The 24,467-nt window shown below is 44.1% G+C and overlaps 1 protein-coding gene across 3 annotated transcripts in view; it reads right to left on the bottom strand.

Annotated features, from left to right (window-relative positions):
• Nucleotides 1-24,467, bottom strand: part of ZDHHC8 (zinc finger DHHC-type palmitoyltransferase 8) — a 112,291-nt gene that overhangs the window by 17,344 nt on the left and 70,480 nt on the right. For 2 of the 3 annotated variants that reach the window (XM_071571985.1, XM_071571986.1), the window contains 3 exons: nt 8,579-8,700; nt 4,236-4,393; nt 944-1,116 (listed from right to left, as the gene is read on the bottom strand). In XM_071571985.1, the coding sequence (XP_071428086.1) occupies nt 944-1,116; nt 4,236-4,393; nt 8,579-8,700 (453 nt within the window). Of the gene's footprint in view, nt 1-943; nt 1,117-4,235; nt 4,394-8,578; nt 8,701-9,127; nt 9,352-24,467 lie in introns of those variants that run through there. The other variant, XM_071571987.1, reaches the window with a different exon arrangement.

The raw sequence follows: 24,467 nt of genomic DNA, 5'->3' as shown, positions 1-24,467 counted from the left end.
GGGCAGGGACACCTTCCACTAGACCAGATTGCTGCACGCCCCATCCAACCTGACCTTGAACACTTCTAGGGACAGGCAGCCACAGCTTCTCTGTGTTATCACCCTCACAGTGAAGAATTGTCTCCTGTCTAACCTATGCCTGCTCTTCTTAAGTTTAAAGCCATTCCCCCTGGTCCTGTCACTCCAGACCCTTGACCAAAGTCCCTCTCCAGCACTCCTATAGCTCCTTTGACTACTGAAAGAGTCTCTAAGGTCTCCCCAGGGTCTTCTCTTCCCCAGGCTGGACAACACCAACCCTCTCAGCTGGTCTCCACAGCAGAGATGCTCCAGCTCTCCAAACATCCTAGAGGCCTCCTCCAAACTACTCCAGCAGGTCCATGTCCTTATATGTTGGTGCCTCCAGACCTGAATGCAGCACTTCAGGTGGGGTCTCATGAGTGCAGCATTGCCCCTCACCTTTAACAAGGTCTAACTACATTTAATCTCAAAGTCCATCTGATCCTGGTCTGGGTCCTTACCCTTGAGATGGTTTAAAGGTAATGGGAACTCATGGACTGGCTCCAACCATCTTGTAAAGAATGTTCTGCACTGCTCTGGCAAGAGCAGTGAGACCCCTCAGGGCCAGCAGTTCATGTGCTGCAGCAGCAGGCAGGGGGCTGCTTCAGAGCAAACTCTGCTCCAAAACACAGGGTTCTAAGTACAGTAAATAGCACCCAGAAGTTTTGAGTCACACCTGACAAAAGGTCAGCTACAGCCTTTGGAGTACAGACCGTTTACACAGGTACGGTGGGGACAGAGGAAAACCTGCACTCAGCAATTACAGGAGAAGAGCAGTGGGGGATCAGGAGAGGCCCCACCAGCTCCAGGAGGACAAATATTCAGACCTTTTCTTTCACATTTTCCTCAGTCACCTCAAGTCTTGAAAGACCAAAAGGAAGGATACGTAATGGCAGTGTGGGCTGCTCCCAGCCTCTCCATGTGGTTCAGCACGAAGATGAGCCCGAAGGTGAACACTCCCACCATGTGTGTACTTAGGGACAGCAAGAAGAGAAAAAAATAGCGGTAGTTCCTCCGTCCTATGCAATTGTTGACCCATGGGCAGTGATGGTCAAAATCCTTGTAAAGAAAGGGAGACATAGGGAAAAATATCCAAACAGTGAAAGAAAATACATTGTCTTAGAGAGGAATCTGAACCATTGTCATGTAAAATTACATCAGACTAGTTCTGCAGCTTTACAAAATGCTTGACTGTCATTGTAAGACTCTTTTTAGGACCAAGTTGTTATCTATGGATGGAGAGGTACTTCAGTGTTTATGGGTTTTGAAGAGAGGATATATATAAAAAAAGGACAGGCCACTTATCTGCTAGCAGCAGAAGCCCTAATTTTTATCAATCTTAGCATGAGTCAATTACAATGAAGTTATTACAACCTAGAATGGTTTGAAGATGCAGTTCTGTTGCAGAACCCCCTGTCCCACATTTCAGTATTTATACATCACTGAATGAATCCACTTTAAACAATGGACATCACAAAAGTTACTCTTTGACCAAGCAGATCCACAACAAAAGCAACAGCTGGATCAGACACAGGCAAAGTTCTGCACAGGTTCATTAACAGTTATGAACCCAAACTTAACTATTTGTCTCAGTCAAAAGTCCAAAGTCCTTCATAAAGTCAGATCCCTTTTAACATAAGATTTAATAACGAGGGCAAGTCACAGACACCTTTCAAGGGCCTTTACACAGTTTTGCAAGCATGTAAATCCACTCTCTTCAATGGGATTACTGTCTATGTGAAGACAAGATCAGGTGCAAGAAATAAACCCTTCTTACCTCTGTGTTCTTCACAACAGATATTACACACTCATTACATCAGCAAACAAAATGTTTATTCTTTGCTTTGTGGCAATGCTATTTTTAAACAATGCACAATAGTGACAAAGGGGGTTTTATATTTCTAAATTTTGCACAATGTATTTACCAAAAATTTACAAAATACAAGAAAATGGAGCAGAGCTTTCTCAAAGCACATTAGAAAATGACAGGAGCAATTTAATAAAGATCATTTCAGGCTATATCTGAAATGCCAACATAACATCTGTCTATTATGCAAATCTGGTTGTATGTAGCCCAAAATACCTATGGATTATAAAACTATATAAGTACCTACTGCAAACATTTCAGTAAAGAAAACAAAACTTTTGTCACAGATCCATTATTGGGTCCCTCTGGTAAGAGCAGACCTTAGGCTTTAACTGGTTTTATTTCTGCAAATGGTGTCTGCTTTTGTTGTTTATGCATTTTTATCACATTAGTTCAAAAGTTTTATATTTGGGAAATGAATTTTTATTGTACATTCTAGGCTGAAAGTGAAAACATGAGAATTACAGCCCTGAGTGTGTTCCACACTGAACATCAGCAGAGTCTCTCCTATTACTGTCTCAATGCTTGCCTAAAATAGACAGGTGAGTGGGAAATAAGCATCCCAAGAATCAATAAAACATGCTGTTTAAGGCCATGATTTATTGATTCAGAAGTCATTAATGCTTTTTGCCTACATTCCTCCACAGCAGTCATAATTTAATTGCAAGCAGAGCTTCTTACTTGTGCCCCAGAATAGCAGGGAATGTTCCACTGACCTATCAATACCTTCTGGAGAGTTAGCCAGTCACCTTGCCTTCTGCTAAGTTATGCAGGTTCCTTTTGGATCCTCTCCCATATTCATTTCTGCTGCAGAACTGACTCCCATGGAGGCTTTATGGCAGCATGAACCTTCCACTGTTTATACCACTGAGTTTGGAGCAATCTTTTTCTGAGAAAACTTCATTTGTTGAAAATGAATTTTTATGCTGAGCCACAGGGGAAAGCGGAAGAAAGAAATTCCATGGGACAACAGAGAATTTACCACCATCTAAACAATCCTCAGGATTTAGAATTTGTGAAAACATTTATGTTTTAAAACTAGGAATATACGAGTCAGGTTTTCTACAAGAAGTCCAGCTCTATTCAACAATACACAGCAGTCTAAACAAATTATGTGTCACAACTTGTGAATAGCTGTGGCTATTCCCCTCTACCCAGGGACCTTGGCAGCCCTTACTCTCAGGCTTCTGAAATCCCACATCCTTCTAAAGCCTTCCAAAACAGGACAGCCTTGTCCTATTTATTGATGGTTACCAGGCCCAGCACTGCTTCCAGATAATTATAACTTAGATATATATTGCCCTGAAGGGGAAAATGACTGACACAAGATAAATCCAGGCAGCCTTTCTCTCCCATGTAACTGCTGCTTTCTTTGGGACTATTCCCTTGCTTATGGCAAAGAGGATTAGGACAAAGGTAGTGTATACAGCATTCCAGCTGACTCTGGTATTTTTTCCCTCTCTGATTAGTAATTCTTTTCATTTTAATGGTGCAGCTGAATATATTTTAGACATATTAAAGATTTCATCTTTCTATTGAAAAAAAAAATGGGCCTTGGAGGAGAAATGATCCTTAAGAAGTGGAATTTTTAGCTCAGCAATAAAAAGTGTCCCCTGGCAATACCCTGCAGTGAATACAGTGCTCTGTACTCACATGTCTGGGAGATGTTTGTAGCCCAAAAGCACGTCTTGCTGTTTAAGGGTTATTTTTTAAAAATCCCTGTGACTCACCAGGACCTTAAGGGTATGAAGAATCCTGAAAGTCCCATCATTCAGAGCAACCAACATTAGAAACATGACTGAGTTCATGCTCTGAGCTGGGGTGTTGAACAAACATGGGCTCCTTCCACTGACTGGAGAACCAGCTGCTGAATTCCAAGTTTGGTTTTCCTAAAGCTCACACACCATTCTTATTTCTCTGTTTATCCCCTAATGTAGGCACCAGTTTCCTCCAAATTAAATCATGAGCCCTAAGGTCACACACAACAAGTTACAAGTTCACCCTGGATTTCCTGCTCTGCTGAACTCTTCCTCTGAATTGACCCTCTCATTCACCTTTTTTTTACTTTCACAGTCCTTAGGTACTTCAAGGGAGACAGAGCCAGCATTATAGATGTTTACTCTACTCATCACTGGCACCAAAGCTGACATCAACCATTACTGTGTATGTAACACGCACAACTGAGGGCTGTGTTTCAAATGGCTCTCCTTGGGAGGAGTCCACCAACAAGGCTACAGCTGTGAACTCCCAAGAGCTGCAATACCGGGGGGAGCACCCCCAAGAGCCCCTCACGGCGTGGGCAGGGCGTTACCTCCACGCAGTTGTCACAGACGCTGCAGTGGGAGCAGCGGGGCGGGCGGTAGAAGTGGCAGGTGGCACACCACTTCATCCGTACTTGGATCCCTTTGATCTCCACGTTCTTGTACAGCGGCGCTCGGAAGTCGTCATCTTTATCTTCGTCTTCATCTGCTGCTCAGTGCAAAACTAGAAGTTAGTGGCAATAACAGAGAGCAAAGAGAAAAGAGCTAATCCTGGCAGTCCCTTGGATACAGGGGCACTGCACTTGCTCTTGGGCCCGTCAGAGAAATACCAGAGTGGTGGAAGTGATGGGCTCTCACATCACTTCAGCGGTCAGGGCTCATTTCAGCACCTCCCATGGGGTGCTGTGCAGCCTTACCCCCAGTCTCTGCACAGAGAGAGGTGTTTGAGTCCTATTCTTAGCATTTATAACCTGAATGAGTAAGATGAGTGGCAGCATAGAGTCAAGGAGGGGACCCAAGCTCTGGCTGTGAGAAGTTCTGCTGCATGCAGAATTAATTCAGTGCTAGCCTACATACTAGCTCATCAGCACATAAAATGAACTAAATTACACAGACAAATACTAGAAGAAGTCTGTGCTAGCTCAAACCCCCAGAATCAAACTAGATGACCCTCAATTATCCCAAAGACCTGTTGCTCCAGGGAGTCTGAGGCCACACTGAGATAGACAAGTGCCCATAAAAAGTCCTTGCATCAGTGCTCATTGCTGTGCAGCATGGCCCCTGCTGACCTCTATGCTGCACACCCAGAACACTCTGGCTTTAGGCACAGTATGGAACTGGGAGGATCTCACCTCTCTCAAAGGCAGCACAGCCTGAGATCTGAGCACAGCACTGGGACTCGGGAAGTCCTGTGTTCTAATTTTCTCACCCTGTGGCCTTGAGCAAGTCATTTAGCCCCTCTGCCATTAGTAAGATGAGGATGACACTATCACAGTCACCTCATCAGGGCCAATGCAGAGGGCAGGTGGTTTATCATCTCAGCTAAGTGCTGCCCTGTTTAAGAAAAGAGTCCATTTAAAAATAAATGCACAAAATAAAAGCCAGTCCATAATAGATGAATATAAATGGGGAAGAAAAGAAAAAATATGAGACTGATGTTCATGAAAGTTCATCTTTCATTTTAGATTCCTGTGATTTTTATTTGTTTCCTCTTGACAGAGAAAATCTAAGAAGTTCACATCTATTTAACACCTGGTTAAACATTATAGTGCAGCTGGCATTGGTTGACTGGCTCCAAATTAGGTGGAATTTGATAATATTGTCCCAGAGGGGCATCAATTACTGTCACTCAGTTCTATATTAAATCTTCTCTAGATGTGTTATCATGATCCAATTTCCACTGACTTCTGAGGGAATCTCTCCCTTCCCTTAGATGAGCTTGGGATCTGGCTCAGCTACAGTATTTATCTTGCAAGAGTACTCTCTGGATTAACGTTTGTGTGGAAGCAGAGTGCTGCACTGGCACCATTCCCTATAATTTTCCTTCATAACTAGTCAGTGGGACTCGGAGAGAGCTAGACTCTAAATCCCTCAGGCACTTCTATAAATACAGTCTGTAGGTTCTTCAATACCATTATAAACCTACCCATGCTGTGTAATACATGTGGGCAGATGAAAACAAGACACTGGAACAGTCAAACCATTTAAGCTCTTGTAAAAAAATCTGACTATGCAGACAAAAAGTCTGTACATTATATATACCTACATGTATTTAAACACGTTGCTCTTGCAGAATTCACACAATTCAAGAGTCTGTATAAAACAGATCCACATCAAAAAAACTGAAAGCCAGTTTGTAGTTGGTTTAATTAGTCAGCAGCAAACACTGAGACATTACAGTCTCAAACTAGACTGTAAATCAGATTTTTCAGGGCAGCCCCAATTTCAGTAACTTAACACTTCTTTTCCTTCTCATTCATTCTGGTGTTTCACCAGCAATTCACTCACATGGAACCAATTCTGATTCATACCAGAAACATTCAGAGAGTCCCTAAATTAAAAAAAAATACTCAAAAATGAGTCATCAATTTTGGAGTTTGATCGAGGCCCTCTTCAGGAATGTGGGTTTCCACAGCCCAAGTTCTATCATCAGCCCAAGTTCTATCTGCCAGAGAACCTGTAAGCTCATATGTTATAGCTAGAAATGTGCTTGTTTCCAGTTTCCAGTGATCTGAGCAGAAGACAACATTGACAAAGTAAAGTCTTTTACTACACAGATTCTCATACTCTGCTCCACTGACACAGAGCAGCCAAGTCTCATGCTTTTATAACATACCTTAGGATTTTTGGTGACTTCCTTAAAGGAATTGTGTGATTTCATTACAATCTCAGCTTATGTATTGCTTACTTGTTGTTTTACTTTTGAAGTAAATGCCTAACTATCAGGAATGTGCTAATAAGCTTGAAAACCAAGAAGACCAACCCTGATTTCAGTACCAGAAAGCAAACAGACTGACTGTATATTCATTTTCAATTGACTCCCACAATTTCTGAACTCCTTGCATGGCAGCCCTGCGGGTGGTGGGGGGTGGTGACAAGCTTGTTTCACATGCACACTTGTGATCTGAAATAACATCTTCTCCTCTTGCTTTCCAGCACTGGTATTTATAGTCTTTTCCATCTTTTTCCTTATCCGTTTGCTTCCTTCACACATCTAAACTCCTACTCCATCACTGTCTTCCAGGATGAATCCACCTCTTTCCTCATCCTTTCCCCCCTCCCCTGGTTTCCAGCATCTACCAGACCAGGCACAGGCACAGCAGAGATACAAGGCCAAGGCCACAAATGAAGAGACAGAACAGTGATGAGCTGTAGGAATTCCTCCTCTTCCTGCTTTGCTCCTGGCTCCCTTGTGTAAAGGGAGACAAGGTGATGAGGGAGCTTCTGTTTCATCTCCCTGTTTCTTCTTTAAATGCAAAGTCCAAAATGAAGAACTTGTTTCTAAAATGGAGTTAGAGAAGTGCAAAGGAAGGTCTGAACTGACAACACACTCAGTCCTGATCACTCCTAGGGCATGGTGATGTCCACTGCAGGCTCTGCTCTGAGGAACTGCCCTGCACAAAGATACTGGATTCTCAGACTGAGACTTTCAAAACTGAACAACTTTACTTGATCTTTCCTCCTCCCAAAGGCAGAGAGCACTGATGCATTCAACAAGGTCCCATCCCAAGCATGTTTAATTCACCACTGCCAGCTCTGCTGAGATAAAGAAACTAAAAAGTCCAGGAAACTCCTTAAGCTCTATGTGCTTAAGTTCTTTTGCAACTCACTAGCATTTGTACCTTTAAGCACCCATACACTGAGCAAGTTCATCTTGCACAAGTGACTGGATCCTGCCTTGGCATGAGTTTGCCTTTACACACAATTATTTGCTTTACTGGAGTGCTGCAACACTTAACCCGGAGTTCAGAAGCTTCAGCTGAATGGAATGGCAGACAGATGCTTATCATTCGATCCTGCTACCTGGTGAAACCTGGCACTTGCCATTCAGGGAAGCCAGCAGGACAGGTACCTTGTTCTTGTCAGGTAGCAATTCAAAATAGATACTGAATTCAGTGAATAAAGGTGAAAAAACACAGCTTGCAGACAGCACGGATCCATTGGTTTAGACAGACTGCCTAGAGCAGTCTCTGCTGCAAACTGCATGTGAATAATTATTTGGAAGACAGATAAAATGAGGTGATAATTCTCTCATTAGGATGTGTTAAGAGAGATAGCTGCACTGTGGTTCCCAGTACAAAAGCTGAGTGATCCTTATCCTATTTAATCAGCTGTGAATCAGTACTAATTTAAGCAGGAATATATTTCTAAATGTATGCATTTTTAGACACTCTAAGGCAAGCCTTAATCATTATCTTTTTTGCCGCTCAGTGCTTTTGTATTTCTTTTAAGGTATTCTGGAAAGTCTGCTTTGATGAAACTGTTTGGGAAAGTTTAGCCTCTCCCCTCTGCCATGCTCTGCTACCTCTTGTGGAGACAGTGACTTAAATCCAATGTGCCAGCATGACACAGGGGATAGCAATCAAAATCACATCACTCAGGAGAGCTATTCAAGGAGAACCATCCGATGCAACTCTGTGCCCTCGACTGCCAGTCTGAGCAAGTGCAAGGACAACTGACACCTCCGAGCTCAGAACAGAGTTGGAGAGTACCCAGCACTTCACTGCCACCTCTACTGCCAGCTGAGTATAACAGATAAAGTCTACAAGAAAGAATACAAGATAAACAAAGGGAGATTAGTTAGCAACTAATGTGTTTGGATACCTGGCACCTCCTTTGGCTTGGATTTTCAAACCCACCCCCTCACACGCACAACAGTCCCATTCTCTGTTACCTCGTGGGAAAACTCCAGGGTCCATGAAAGTCGCCATGCTGAAGTTTGCCAGTACAAACAAGAACACGAGCCCATTGTACACTGGGATGGCTGGGGAGATAGCTTTTGTCAACCAGGGGCACCTGTGGAGAAGAAAAGGTTTGGGTAAGGGCTCTTTCAGCTGTAACACCTAGTTTTTCCCATTCACCATCATCACAGAGGAGTCCTCTCGTGCCCTCCCCATGCAGCAAGGTTGAATTTGCACTCCAACAGAAATTTCCACAGAGGCAGTTTCAGTGACCACTGCAACACCCTCTGTAAAGCTGCTTTGTTCAGAGCACAGAAAGCACCCATTGTTCACAGGGCTCACAGGGCTTTGCCACCCTATTGCCTTATTTGCAACCTGGCGTTTTGCTGCCCTGTGTAAAAGCCTCATCCCATTGTTGCATTTCTGTCACCTTCTCCACAGCCTCGCTGCAGTTGGTGCTACTTTCAATTTTCACTGGTGTAAAGCAGAATAGGATTCAAACCCCTGATCCCCAAAGCAGGCACAAAGAGAATCACACTCACTTCTCACTAAGTTTCCATGACTGGTTTTCAACACTCAGAACCCACACTGCAGAATCTTTCCTTGGGGGAAAGTTTTGCCAGACCAAGCAGAATATAAAAACGCAGTATCAAAATGGAAGTGGATGGCATCTCACACATGAGCAACTTCCAGAAACACCAGAAAGACCCGTTGCTCACCCGGTGAGTGTAACTGAGAGGAACTGAAGACAAAGGATAAAGGAGAAAAAAATAGGAGCCGTTGGAAAGAGTATGAGGAAATGGCTGCTTGTTATAGGAAAATTTTTCTAACTGCAAAGAAAGAAGAATTCCCACCAGCAGAGAAGGGCAGGAGCGAGGCAGCAAAGAGCCTGCCTTACAGGCAGCTTCACCCAACACAAAGCAGAGTGCATTCCCTCAGCCATGCCCAGCCTCTCCCAACACCACCCCAAACCCACATCCCCTGTCCAGAGGAGGAGGTTGGGTGTTACAGGATCACCGAAGGAAAAAATCTGATCACTCTCATGAATCTTGCAAGTATAAATAAGGAATAACGTGCGACCAAGTATGTCTTTGAAAACAGACCCCTGACTGAGTTGCTCCTTAGATTTCCACCTGTCTTGACAGGCAGGGGCTCCTCCAAAGCTGCAGAGCAGCCACTCAGCACCAAAGCCTTGCTGCCTTTGGCACAAATCCTGCACTGGCCCACACAGTCCGGATTGTATTGTGCCTGAATTACATCCGTGGCTGAACCTGGATGTCTGCCAGGCTGAAGTCTCTGCAAAGAAGGCAAAACCAACAACAAACAAGCAGCTTTCTTCCAAATCTAATTCACACCGGGTTTGCTACTGATAGGCTGTTTTGAGCAGCTGAGAATGGTGTTATTGACCTTGAAGGGACACTGTTAAACATGCTCTTGTGGCCACTGTTAGAAGGGCACCACATTTTCTTCTCCCATTTCTTTGTGGGCAGACAGGAAAAGATTGTTTTGCACTTCCCTCCTCTTCATAGCCAGGCTTTTAACACTGAACTGCTGCAAACTGCTTTTAAAAGGACCTTTCCTCGTGTCTGCTTCCATCAGCCTGACCTGGAGTGAGGAAAAGATGGACAAGTCCCACCCAGGGTAAATGAACTGCAAAGCCAAGAGCAAGACTCGTCTGTGGCCAGGGCCAAACCTCCAGGCTGAGGAGGGGAGAAGGAAAAAACAAATCAGCTGAAGACAGCTTGACACCATGAGGTACCCTAAGACCCTTCCCTTTCCCAGGAGGTGGAATTTCAACAAGCAAGAGAGGTCATATGGACTTGCTGCCATGCTCAGTTTGCCTCAGAGCAGCTGCCAGTGACTGAAAACCAAAGCAAGGCAGAAGTTCCTCACTTGCCAGGAAATGTGCTGCAGTGACCTTGCCAAGCACTGTCACTAACAACAGTTTCTGCCACATCCTTTGGAGGAAAGCAAAACAAATCCTGAAGTAAGCAGTTATAGAATCAATTCTACTCAGGGTTCTTCCCCCTAAATTATAGTAAAATTAGATGCAGTAATGGACTGACTTAATTTCTTCCCTTGAAGGAACTGCCTACACAGAGAAAGATTATGAAGTTACCCATTGCTTGTCAAGCACGGAGGAGAGATTTCCTTGGCAGTAAAGTCACGTAAGTTGGCAAACTAAAGGACAGGAAAGCCTTTCTTACAGACAACTAGTTACTCTCAACAAGATTATAATGAGAGAGACTGTCTCAGATGATTAATGTAAGCATTTGTTAACATTCTCATTTGTGATTTACTTTGTCATGTTCCCAACAAATATATCAAAATATTAGGAAAAACTTTAGCCATAAGCTAAACTGAACAGCTCATTTAATGGGTAAATAGTGTATGTGAAAAGACTTCATGGAAGTTGAAATAAAGGATAGAGTGAGTCACTGCACATACTAGCCACAAGGTCAGCTCATAATCCTTCCAATTCTTCTTCCCAGAATCTTTATGCAGCATCACAGTTTACATAAAATTAGATGAAACAAAAGGGGACTCATTTGTAAGACAGAATGGCCAACAAAAACAGAGATCAAGTCCTGACTTGTAACTGTAAAAAGGTCTGAAAAAGAAAACAAAATTGATACTAGGATTCACAAAAATGATGCATCCTCCCTGTCTATGTCCACTAATGCCCACATAGTTTTAGGCAAAATAACAGAAATTCTAATCCCAGCCTAGCAGGTTGTTTCATCACTGATCCATCAAGCAAAAGTCTGGCTTCTGCCCCTCTGGCTCAGGAAGGAATCTGCAGAAATGTCTGAGTAGGACCTGTAGGGAGTTTCTTTTCACTTTGGGCATATCCTTTCTGCAGGAGATCTGCTTCCAGCAGCAATTATCCCTACCTGTGGGACACAGCTAGCTGAACTTTTCATTTGCTTTTTTCCTAACAGAAGTTGTTGTGTCTCTAGATAAACAACACACAGGATTCAAAGCTTTCTTTGGTTGGTGAACCCAAGATTTCAAGAGTCTTATGCCTTCAACTCATCTCACAGTAGAATTATATAGCAGGAAAGGTACCACAACATATAAATGAAGTAGAGCAAGAGCAGTGCATAACCCCCAGTGCAGCACCACCAGACCTTTTTCTGAGGGAAAAAAACTAAGCCCCAGGATTTCTGATGTGCACTGACAACCCGGAGCAAAAACCCCAACTCCTAATCCAGAGCTTTTCTATTACAGCTTCAGTACTGCCAGAGAAAGCTGCACCTTTTGTGTTTGCTGGAGCACCTGCAGAATCATGGCCATTGCACAGGTCAAAGGAATGGTCCTCCATTCCTTGGACACTGAAAATTGATGGAACAACATAGAGCCAGATGTGCTATGACCTGCTTTTTGTGTAAGAACCTATATATCCTCACCTGGCATGTTTACAGCCCAGAAGACTCTCTGGTCCCTGTGGCCAGTGTTTATTCCTCACTGCACAATCAGTGCTTACATTCAAAATAGATGTGAAAATAATGATTTTTATATATATGTCTCCTATTCCAAGTCAGTTTGGATCCTTCACTTGAACCAGAAGACATGAAGGTATCAGCCATGCTACATGAAGAACTGCTCAGAGGAGAAACTTCCCTTGTCTTTGTTTCCTGCAGAAATTCAGAGCCAGCACACCCCACCACGGCGATAACAGAGGTAATTATGATCTCAAACTCTTCTGAACAAAGCACACAATCACACACACAACATTTCCCCTCATAATTATGCTTCTCTGACATAGAGTGATTCTGTTCATAACTCAGAGGAGAGTAATTCAGGGTGACAGATTTAATCTCATTCATCCTATTTGCTCTTGAAACCCTATCCTAATAAAATAGAAAGTTAAAAAGATTAACAAATAGGATCACACAACTTGGTAGGTGTCAGAGAGACTTAGCATGATCAGCTGCCTTCCTCTGCTAAATTAAACAACAAATAATCCTTTCTGCTTTTTTCCTTGGTGCTTTGTAGCAAGACGTGTTTGTGTCTTGTAATTATAGTTCACCTATAATTAAGCAATTGAATAGGACGTATTTCTTGAATCCTGCTCTAAATTAACATTGGGTGTTTTTCATTAAAACCTGACACATGCTTAGAGAGGCAGCAGGCCATAGAGGATGGAGTCTGGGATTTCAAGAACCAGGTTTTAGTCTTGGCTCTGGCTTGCAGAGTGACGGAAACCCACCTGCTCCCCCCACTGCCCCAGTCACACACTTTGCACATGAGACCAAATCCCTGTGAGACCCCCTTCCCCACTGCAGGGCAGAGAAGGGAGCACCTTTGAGTTTGAAAATCTCAAAGCATCTCTGCTAAGGCCTGGCTGGTGGCCCTGGTGTTCACCTCCTTGGAGCCCAACACTGGGCACCCACCACCCTCTCCTGAACTGGGCAGGGATGGGCACGTGGCTCCTGCTGCTCAGCTGTCATGTGAGGATGGGCCTGTGATTTACCTGCTAAACAAGGCCAGAGGTTCATTTTACACTCTGCTTTGAGCATAACAAGCACATGTGAGCACAGGCAGAGACAGGAGCACAACATGGAGCAGGAGGTTACAACCCTTCCCTTTCTGGAAGCTGCTTGTGCAGTGCACAGAGAAGATGTGGGAACCTCAAGAGTACAGACGACAATCCAAGCTTTGGATACTTATCCACACCTAATAAGAAGACCTCAAGGATTGTCAAACTGGCTGCTCAGCTTCTCCCAATATTTGATCTGAGATTAACACACATCCTTCCCTCAGCCTCCAACAGATGACTGGTGTGCAACAATTTATTTCTGCACAAATCACAAGGCATGGGGTTATGCCACAGAAAAGAAAGCATCTCAAATCAACTTCTTCCACCATTACACTGGTAAAAGGGCAACATGAAATAACTGATTCAGTGCATGCAAGTAGAAGCAGCTCAGTGAAGTACAAACTAATTAAATAAGAGGGGTCAACAAGCAAACACAAGCACTAATTTCACTGGAAACTTTCAAACAAGGTCTGTAAGTCTGCTGCAGCCTGTCCTGGTTTGATTCCTCTCCAAGAGTTTCTGGCCAAGCCCTGACTGTTAAGAACATGTGGGTATTGTAAAATCCATGTAAACAATCTCCAATCATCTGACCAAAAGTTTAACATTTCTAACATCAACCCAAGAGCCAGCAATCCCAGGAGCTGGACCTGGTCCTGGGCTGCTCAAAAGCTGCCCTGCCCTGTAAGACACAACCAGCAGGATGGCTGGGAGGATAGAGCAGAGGAGGGACAGGGACACAGAGGTGAAAGTCCTCTTCATCCAGCTCTGTACCAGCTGGATGGACCACAAGTGAAAGGGCTATCAGCTGACTGATTCTGAACATTGTAGAAGAATTTGGAACTAGATACCAACATTCCACCAGTGTGCACTCAGGACAGAGAAGGTGAAAGCTGTACATGGCCCAGCCTGCACCAGAGAGCACAGAAGGGCAGAGTTCTTTCAGTCCTTAGCAGTGCAAATCTAACACATTTCTTGCATTTCTCAGCTGGGCAAGATTTTTCCATTTATATGCTCTTTCCTATCCTGAAATCACAGAAAAGTACCTTTCTGGAATAGTAGCAGAAGGGAAAAAAAAGGCTCATTTTTCACTTTTTGTCACTACCAAAGATAGCTTGGAGATCACTGTACATCTAAAAATACTTTCCAAGGTGCTGAGACACCTGTAGGTTTAACAAGGCATCACTGGAAACAGGAGAGAATTTATCTCTAAGTGTCATGGCCAATGTGAAACAGAACGGCAGGTCTTGTGAAAATAGCAGGAGGTTCTGGATAACCAAGTCCTTTGCTCAGCTCTGCACATCAGATTTTGAGACAAATGAACTCATTTCTGCACTGTATCTTACTCACTGGCAAGACTGCAGATAATATATTGTTGCCATAGCACTCACTGCGAGTACGGCACTGCTGACAGAAAGCAAAGGATAACAAATACAAATGTTACCAAAAAATGGGAAAAGCACAACTAAACATGGGAGAATTTATTACTGAAAAGTAAATTATGAGACCTGAATGCTAAATGGAACAGCTTATGCTGGTCACAAATGGGAGCTACCAAAACATCTGTGCTGAGTTTGCAGGTGCAGTTATTTATGCCCCCAAATCCCACCACCAAAACCCTCATGAATTGCATGGGCCTCTTTCTAGCTGAAACATTGATGAACACTAGAGATAGAGGTTCAAATCCATCACCTGCTTAACTGTGTTTAATTATTGAAAAGAAGTGTGCTGGGCTGGAATCCACTCACGTTTAACAAGAGCTGATGGGGTTTCAGTGAACTTTCCATTACACTCTGGGCTCCAGCCAAAGGCTCGTGGTTCTTGTCTGGCAATGTACAGCTCAGAGGAGCTAAATCAATTAAAAAGCCAACTTCAGATATAATGGTCCTTGGTGAAAAATCTTACCTGGGCCATACATCACCCCCAAAGTAAAATACATCCTACACTTTTCAGAGCTGCTTGAAAGCTCTGGATCATGTTTCCTTCCTCCCTTTTTAAGCAGTCTCCAAGTATCTGAGGACACTGTAGTCATGTGAACTAATGTGGGAGAAACATACAGAAGGAACAAAAATATTAATAACCCAATTTGAGTGAGACACCCATGATGCTCAGGTTCAGAAGCTGGGCAGCCATCCCAGACCCACTGCAGAGGCACAGGCTGACCCTGCAGCCGTGGGCAGGACGTGCTCCTGTGAGCCCAGTGGGACCTCACATCATGTGCACAGCGAGCAGACAGGGCTGGGCTGGGCTGGACTCAATGCACAGCTTTGCAGAGATGATCTCTGCATGCTCAGTAGCTGCTGGGAGCTCAGAAACCAGGCAGAGCATCCCCAGATGAAACCAAGCCATGGGAGCTGCACTCCCAGCAGCAGGGCTGGGCTCACCAGCAAATATACCTCAAACCTGCAAAACCCTGCCCTACACACTGCTCTGAAATTGGTCCTGCACTGAGCTAAGGACCTACTCAGAGTCACTTCGCACTTACCAGCACAGAGGAAGGTCCAGGACAGAGTTTTTGTTTCAATGCACTTGTAAGGGATCTGCTGTAACAGTGCAGCAGCACTTGAAATGCCCAGCTCTTCATTTGCACCTCAAATGGAAGGCGTTCACTGCACTGATTCTGGGGACAGACAGCTGGATTTCAGAGGACACAATAACATGTTTGTATTAGGAGAAGGATCATGCTCACATCAAAGTGAGGCAGTAGGTCTTCACAGCACTGCCACTGTCTAATGGGCACAACCAGTCACTCAGAGCAGCAGTAAATGCTCTGCTCCCTCAGGGAAGGAGCCGATTGCCAGTGCAGGGTAAATCAGAGCAGATGCTGAGTGCAGGTACACAGAGTGACTGCAAAGATCCCGAGACAACCCCCTTTTGTTTCCTTTCTCAGCCCTGGGCTTTGTAAAGCCTAAAATGCAATGCAAGCTGGGAGAGGCAAGGACAAGTGTAATCCAGGGCTTCTCAGCCATGCATCAACCTTTTATCAGTATCATGTGAACAGCTGGAAGTGAACCCCACTTCTTCCAGCAGCTGATAAGAGAGCTGAGTGTATGGTGGTCTTTGGGTCATGACAGAAAAGGAGGGCAGTAAGGACTCACTGCAACATAACCTCAGCAGAAGAGACACTAGTTGTCCTGTCATACCAAAAGTTTTAAATCCATTTAGTTGGAAAAAGAAGGAACTGCTCCCCAGTGAAATTCTTTTGCAGTTCTGTCTGCATATGGCTGCCCATCAGCTTTGCTGTGCTGCAACAGTTGAATGGCTTTCAAGCCATAGAAAACTTGCTAAATGGGAAATTGGAGAATTACCCCCAAAAGATGCTGTATGAACCAACAATTCATAACACAGCAGAGTTCTCAATGCATGTGGCTGCACTGCCCTGTCTGTGCTCCTCCTTGCACCACTTCCAGCAATAATCACAGTCCAGGTGCCCAGACTGGTGTCCAAGGACAAAAACATAATTCAGTGTCTGAAAGGGATACACAGACTACACGCTCCGAGTTTTTCTGAGCATTTTTGAAGATGCCATGTGGGGAATGCAAACCTGTGCTTCTAATTTGTAAACATCAAAACTATTAAATTAATGCCACATCTACTACAGCAGTGCTAGAAAGAGACAGCCCCTCATCTCGAGTCCACCAGAGTCCCATTTCCTTGAGTAATGAAGGACACAGTTTGTTTATTTGGGCACATCTAGTGACCCTCATGACCTTGCAGACATCTCAGCAATCTGTAACACAAGTTTTTGTAAGATAGATGGAATTGCATTTGCCAGATCCCAAGATGGAAAACCCCCACAGGATAGCTCCTCCCTGGCTGAAGGCTGCTCTGTTTTCCTTGTTGCCTTCACCCTTGTCAACACACACATGAATTCAGCAGTACAGAAAGGTGAGGTGAGCTGCTCCTGTAGAGCTGCTTTTTACAAAAATGATCAGCAGCCTAATTCAGATGATTGAGGTGATCCCAGCTACAGGCACAGAAGGATTTGTACATTTTGCTCACCGTATTCCCCAACCACATACTGGCAGAACACACCCAGGACACATTCCGTGTTTGAATTCATGAGCTACTGGTGTAGTGGAAGCAAGATAGCTCATTTTAAGTATGTGCTGATGAGAGAAACAGGTAAAGAAATACTATGAGATAAGGAGGGGAGTGGTGCCATCAGTGAAAAGATACAGTCTGTATTCCCCTTGTTGTAAAGTTAATTTGATTTTTTAGATATTTCTTTTCCACATGAGCTCACTAGAAAGAGATTAAATTTCACAGGATACTGTCCCTTTACAGCTCCTGCAGCAATTACCTAACTAAAAGACAGCATCTACTAGATTAAAGTATGTGCCACTTAAATTAACAATGAGCCAATATGCATAAGAAACGTTCCATATGAGCTCTGAACTCTGTGATCCTGTCCTCTGTGGATTAGCAGAGAAAGAGGTAACAATGTGCTTTCAAAGATGCAGGGAGAAGGAAGAAAAGCAGGGGACAGCAGCAGGGACAGGCCAGGTGCCTGAGCCTAATCCTGGCAGCCTGGGTGCCAGGGTGCCTGAGCCTAATCCTGGCAGCCTGGGTGCCAGGGTGCCTGAGCCTAATCCTGGCAGTCTGGGTGCCAGGGTGCCCATCAGGGGCTGCCCCAGGGGCCAACTGCCTTGTGAAAATGCTGCATTGAAAAAGAGCTGCAGAGGCTGCTTGGAGCAGTGGACACCAGGAGAAAGTATCTAACCAGAGGGTCTTATCTCTCTGCCACACATGCCACTTGCTCCATGAGCTGGCAGTGACCAGCAGGCCCTGCCAGGGATGCTGCATGGCCTGAGCTGGAAGAACATGAAGGACCATCGAGCTGCAGGTGAGTCTGCCCTGCCACCCTGACTCAGGTGTTTGGGGAGGGCACAGAGCCCCAAACGAGCTGGCTCTGGCAAATCTGCCAGCTGCTCTCTGCAGTGCTGGGGCAGACACAGACACAGGAGGGGAAGGGCAGTCCTGTGAGGCTGGTGATAGCAGTTAAACCCCTTCCATGACTGGAGAGGGCTGTTCAGGACAAATAATTGAGATCAGGGGTTCTTCTAGACTTGTCTGGATCATGTATTGCCTTTGAAATATGGAAGCAATACCTGTTCATGGCCTGAATAACACGCTCCAGAGCTGCTCCACAAGTTCCTTTATCTGTGCAATAGCTTGTTTATGCAGAGAAAGGAAGCCAGTTCCAGTTTGGTCTCTCTTGTTTGAAGATTTCTAGACACATGTCCAGCAAAATTACTGCAGCTATTGCAAGGCTTCCCTGTGTGAACCAAAAAGATTAGGGACTTCATATTTTATAGAAGAGATGAGCAAAACAGAGATAGAGGCACCTCTATTGCAAACAGATACAGAAGATAGGGTAGAAAGTGTAAACACTCTCACGTATCAAGTGTGGAGCAAATATGTAATAATAAAACAAAAGCCTCTCTTAGAATCCCATCTTTAATTTCCCTCTGGAATATCCTCCTGAAGGGGTTGGCTGGAAACCTGAAGTGGGAGCATGGCATTTATATACCTTATTTCTCTCTACACTGAAAAAGATCATTTGCATAGCGAGTATAAAGGGGCCTAACATATTAAGATTTTAAGAAGGGAATAAAAAAATCAAAATTACTTTAGCTGATTTAAGAAAAGAAAAATATAAGAGACCTTCATGTTTCAACATATAAAACCAACCTTGCATTTGGAAAGAACATGTCCCTGTGGCCACCTGCTTTGGGACATTTTACCCCTTCTCAACCACCAGCTGGTACCAGTCACCTACAGACTGGACATCAGAGGAGAATCAAGAGTGATTCAGTCTATTTTGGCAATGCCTTTAATCATAAACTGCAACAAACCCAACAACTATGGACAAGGGAACAGGACATGTCATCCAACTGAGCCCCCTGCTATCACACCCTCCGTGTGCCCCAGCTCAGCTGGCCATGCACTGCTCTGAGACCCAGCAACATCTGACACACCACATCTCCTCCCTGCAGGAGGGATGCCAGCAAGAACTGGGGTCCTCCCAAAGGGGTTCACAGCCTGTTTCTGCTGGAGGAATGGGACTGTTTTGGGGCACAGGGACAGAGCTGAAAAATCCTTCTTTCTTCCAGCAGAGGGTAGTGGGACACACAAGCCAGCAAGCCAATGTTTAAAATTCTGTTGCAAGCAGGAGAAAGATGTAGTTTGAAACAAAACCAAGGGTGCATGAACACAACACCATTGCCCAGCCCAGTGGAAGTGTTACAAAACTGAACACATTCCTCCATTTGCATTCATCAAATGAAGAACAGATCAAACTCAGCTTTTTCTCATTATCCCCACCCTTCCCCAGAAACAGCATCATCTTCATGGCCCTAATTTTGGGAAGGAACACCCCCAGGCAGCAGCAGGGTCAGAGCAGTGTTTTTGTGAACATCTCTACTACAAATCTGTCTTGGAACTAGTCTCCTTTCCTTGAGCCTCCTAGACTTTCAGTCTCTGTTTCCTCTTCTCTCCCTCTCATTGTCCTGTTGCTAAATTAAATGACAGAGCAGTAACATCCACATCCTCGTGCAGTTGCTGCTTTAATTTGCCACACAGGGGCACTCTCAGGTGCCCCCACGGCTCAGGAAGCCCATGGGCAGCTCTGCAGACAGATGGTCCAGGCTCAGAGGCAAAGGTGACACAGGCAGGAGGCTCATGGCTGTTCCCAGGCACTCTCAACAAACACCAAGAAGGTCACTAAGGTAGAAGCACAGTCACAGTCTTCTCAAACTATTAAATGACTGTTACCCCTTAGCTTAGATTAAGCATTTCCAATTGTATCAGCACAAACCAAGTCCCAAGACTCCCCTGCCTGCACATCAACGACTGCAACATCTCTGCTCTCATCTAACAGGATTAGGGCAGGCTGCTGGAGGCAGCTCCTCCTGCAGGGAAAATCTTATTACAGAACCCATCAAAAACCAAAATACTTTTGGGGAGCAATAAAAACCTAAAGCAACCCACAGTGACTGTCACATTAACAGTAATTTTTTTTATTTAAATGATGAAAAATAGCATCACCACCCTAGGTCTGAGTGTTTCTGTCAGCTTGGACAAAATATAAAGCAAATATTTGTGCTGGTGCACAGGTATTCAATTCAGGTTGACAGAAAACAAAATTACTTTGCTTAGAAAACATCCTAGGAGACGATAGGATCTTAATTACAGAGACAGGGAAATGGGATTCAGCCTGGTACATAAATTGCTTCTTGCCAATTCCACTCTGAAGTGCACAAGGCAAAGATGTCCCCAGCAGCCATGGAGGCAGGGGGAAGTTTCACTGCTTTACTTGTGTAGTATTTACTGTATGCCCAGAACTGTTAAAGGCAGAAGAGTAGCTCGTGCACACACTGCAGTGGACACAGGGGCGCTGTTTGCCCCACTAACACCTCATCGTTCACTGAAAGCCAATGGGTTTTGTCATTTGGGGGGGTGGAGTTTATTGGAAGAACCACAAAGTAACCAGAAAAAGTACAATTTTGCATTGAGCCTGATGAACTGAAAATCTTCTGACTCTGTGGCCACAAATCCCTAACACAAGCCAATTACACTTACCTGAGATGCTTTAACAAAGCTTAATAGTGCCAAGTCAAAATGGGACAATTAGCAGCTCCTGTGCCAAAGCAGAAGACTATGGAAATGGGAAATGACATATGAGTCCCCATCTGCTAACGATATGCAACCAACTCAGGAAAGGAAAAGAAAATTATAAAAAGAAACAGTTTCTTGACGAAACTTGTTCCCATTTCCAAGAATCAAAGTGAATATTCAGCTTAAACATTACACTTTCCAGATTCCCAGCTGGGATCAGAAAGAGGAGTGTCAAGCATCTGATGATTTAACTGTTGAGAAATTTCCAGGCCAAATTTTCAGGCAAGAGGTTTGGATACAGATCTGAACTGGGGGACGTTTTGTCTGTGGAGTTCTGCCATTGCTTGCCATGGCAATAGCCAGCTTTAGTATGTGTATTTTTTAAATACCCAATTTCTCCTGAATGTTGTTGGAGTTCCTAATTCATGCTTTTCCCCTTGACTAAATATAGAGGGTAGACACCATCATTCTATTTTTCAGACAAAACTGAACATTTACTTCTTGCTGAACAGCTGTAACAATGTAATGAAAATAATTTACTGTTCATATTTTTAATGAACCCCTTACCCCTCCTGCCATTTCCCCTTTGAGTATTTCCTGAAAATCATATGCCACAAGCAAACTAGTTTGGGCTTATACTAGAAAACTTCTTAATCTCTGGGATACTTTCCTTTCCTTTACATTCCTCTTCAGCAGCAGATGAGTGTACCAGAATGGTTAGGGGAAGTGCAGAGCTGAAATTCCCTGGAGAACAGCCCCAGAGACACAAGCAAAGCTTGCAAAGGTAAAACTGAGCTGTCATGTCCTGTGACTGGGGAGAGAAAATAAAAAATAAAATAAATAAATCAGAGTAGAAAATCTAAGCATGGAGTTATAACTCATATTCTGAAGAAAACTTTGAGAAAACTTAATTTCTCAAAAGGTAGTGCAATGTACCTGATCCCTGAGGGCAGTAACAAGGTAAAAATGAACCATGTTCTGGGAAGTTAAATCCCTGAAGTCCCCTCTGGTGAATATGAAAAGCAATTTCTTTTGCAGAGCCAAAAGAGTCGCTTTTTCATGTCTTAATTCCAGGATGCATATTTGATTTCTCCAAATAATATTTCTCTCACACCCACTGGACTAAAAAACCCTTTTGTTTGTTTACCTGAAAAGCACAGTCAAGCAGTTAAGAGTGACCTGTTTGAGGGTTATCTTTTCACCAGTTTGCTTATTCATTCCACAATTCAGCAATACTTTTCTCTGGAAACACCTCACCTTCAACATTAACTGCCATCTCTCAGCACCTTTGGGAAGTTTTCTTTTTAAAACAATACAAAGATGTGCCAATAAAAATTAATTGGAAAGTGTTATAGCCTGCCTCAAGAGAAGTTCACCAACCAGAGACAGACACGGGTGTACTGGAAGAATGGCTGAAATCAGTGATTATCAGCAACAGACTAATACATTCTTAAACCAGAGACTGACACAGCTGCAGGCTGGGCATGGAGATGCAGATGAGGAGTGGGGCCCATCCTCTTCCTCATCTTCTATCACAGCAGCCCTCCCAAAGCCTCCCACGTGTGATATCAATTTTCTGACATGCTCCCAGGCCTGTGTCCACACATTACAGAGAGGAAAAGAGCCTCTGAGTTTGTTTATTCCTCAGGCATGAGTGACACACTCATTTTATCAGCCCTTCAACATTTGCTGTTCAAAATTAAACAGAGATACCAGCAGGTTTTATTTTTTTTACAATCACCGAAGCCATTGACAAGTTAACAAATCTGTTTGCTTTGATTTTTTGTAATTAAATAAAAGATTGTTTGGACCTGCCTTTTCTCTCAAAATGGAGCACTGCCCATACAGGCAGTTCCCTCTGGTTTTACTTTTTTAAGTATCATATTCTCTCTCCTCCTTCCCCACCACAGCTCAAGGCAAACCACAGTCCCTGGGACATCTGTAGGCTGTGGTTTGAATGCATCCCTTCCTGCCATGAACAAAAGCTGTCAGCTTTGCTAAAGTAATAAATATTTAAGACTTGTGAGCATTTCTGAATTGCAAAACTCCAGGCTTGTAAAGGCTACAGAGAACACAGCTCTCCTTCTGAAGGGTATTAAAAAGAAAAATAAAAGCTCCATGTTAGTTGTCTTAAGTGTGCAAGACGAGAAAATGCATCTGCCTTGTGTCTTTAGTAACTGATACACAGCAGCTCCTTTAGTACTCTTTGCTTCTCTTGAATTCCATATCCATGGCTGAGTTTCCCAGGGACTTTTTGTTAAGGCTGGGAAAAAAAAAGGCTAGAGATAATGATATGGTTATGCTAAAGATACAGTACACACAGCCAGCAAGAACATGTGAGTATCCTCACTGTGAACAGCACGGGATGCCAAGGCAGCAGGACCCTGCCTTGAACTGGAAATGTTTTCAGTTACTCACAATTGGTGCCAGCAAGACAAGGAAGGGATTGGTGAATTCAGAGCACCTGAGTAGATGCAGAAAAAGCAGAGTGTGTGCAGAGCTCCCACCGGAGCCCCCGACCAGCCCTGCCCACGGCGAGGGGCATCTGTGCAGTGAGGCCATTCCAGCAAAGCCTTCCTAAAGCCAGTCTGGGTGTGCCCTCCTGGCAGAAGGGTGGCCTGGGCAGGGCAGCAGCAGCCAGGGAGAAACATATCCCTCTCTAGCAGGATTTTGTTTCCCAGTGTTGGACTCGACTCCCATCGCCCTTCACAAACACACGGGCGGGGAACTGTTCACATTACGAACCACCTCGTGTTGCTCATTTACGACAGCACAACCAGTGACAAAGAAAGGAACCTGAACTGCTCAGCTCTCCTCAAACAGGAAGAAAGTGGTAACAGGCTAGGGAATGTGTGGCTTGTTTTTCCACCACCCCATGGTGCACACACACACCACATGGACTTTGGGAAACTCCAGGAAAACTCTGCCACAGTTGTGTGCAAGAGAGTTAATCCTCCAGCTCACCCTCCCCGAGTTAGGAGCACAAAGCACAGAAAGCAGAACCCCTCTGGAACATCTCTCTTGCAAATTGGTGTAATTTCCCATCTGTCTTCAGCCTGGATGACTTTGCCAGGTCCACAGGGGATGATTTACAACATTCGTTTTGGATTAAGAGTTCCTCGACTGTGACTCAGGAGCCAGAGCCAATGCCCTGCAGCTGCACCAAACAGGGCAGTGCCAGTCCCGGGGCTGTGCTGGTGGGTCCTACGGGAGTGACAGTCCAGCAGCCTCCACCTGATTCACATTTCAGGAACCAATGGCTCTGTCAAGCTGATTTGCAGACTGATAAAAGTTGTGAAAGATTTGTTGGATAACCTCCATTGGTTGCTCAGGCTTTTTTTTTTTTTTTAAACTAGTAAAGTTGTTGGCTGAAAAATCCAACCATTTTTTTTCCTACTGGTGAAATCTATTGTTTGTAATTTGTTTTTATGTTGAAAACTACTTCTACCACCACACCTTGCTCTGTGTGCAAACAGTATTACAGCCAGCTGTGTTTGGCTTGACACCTGGTTAACTGCAGTGAGACTCCACAGCAGCTCACAAAGACAAACTGGCAAAGTAAGAACTGCATGCCCTGGACTAAAAAAGGTTTTTAGAAAACACACATTCATTTGCTCATTATTCCTCTGGCAACTTCTAATTTTGGAAAATTCTGGATTTCAGTAGGCACAAACTGTTTTTTTTCTAGTGAATAGGAAAGGCATGGTTTACATTTGTCTTTC

The sequence above is a fragment of the Pithys albifrons genome, chromosome 17 (genome assembly GCF_047495875.1).
Source record: "Pithys albifrons albifrons isolate INPA30051 chromosome 17, PitAlb_v1, whole genome shotgun sequence".
Classification (NCBI taxonomy): domain Eukaryota; kingdom Metazoa; phylum Chordata; class Aves; order Passeriformes; family Thamnophilidae; genus Pithys; species Pithys albifrons.
This window is presented reverse-complemented; position numbering and strand designations above follow the sequence as displayed.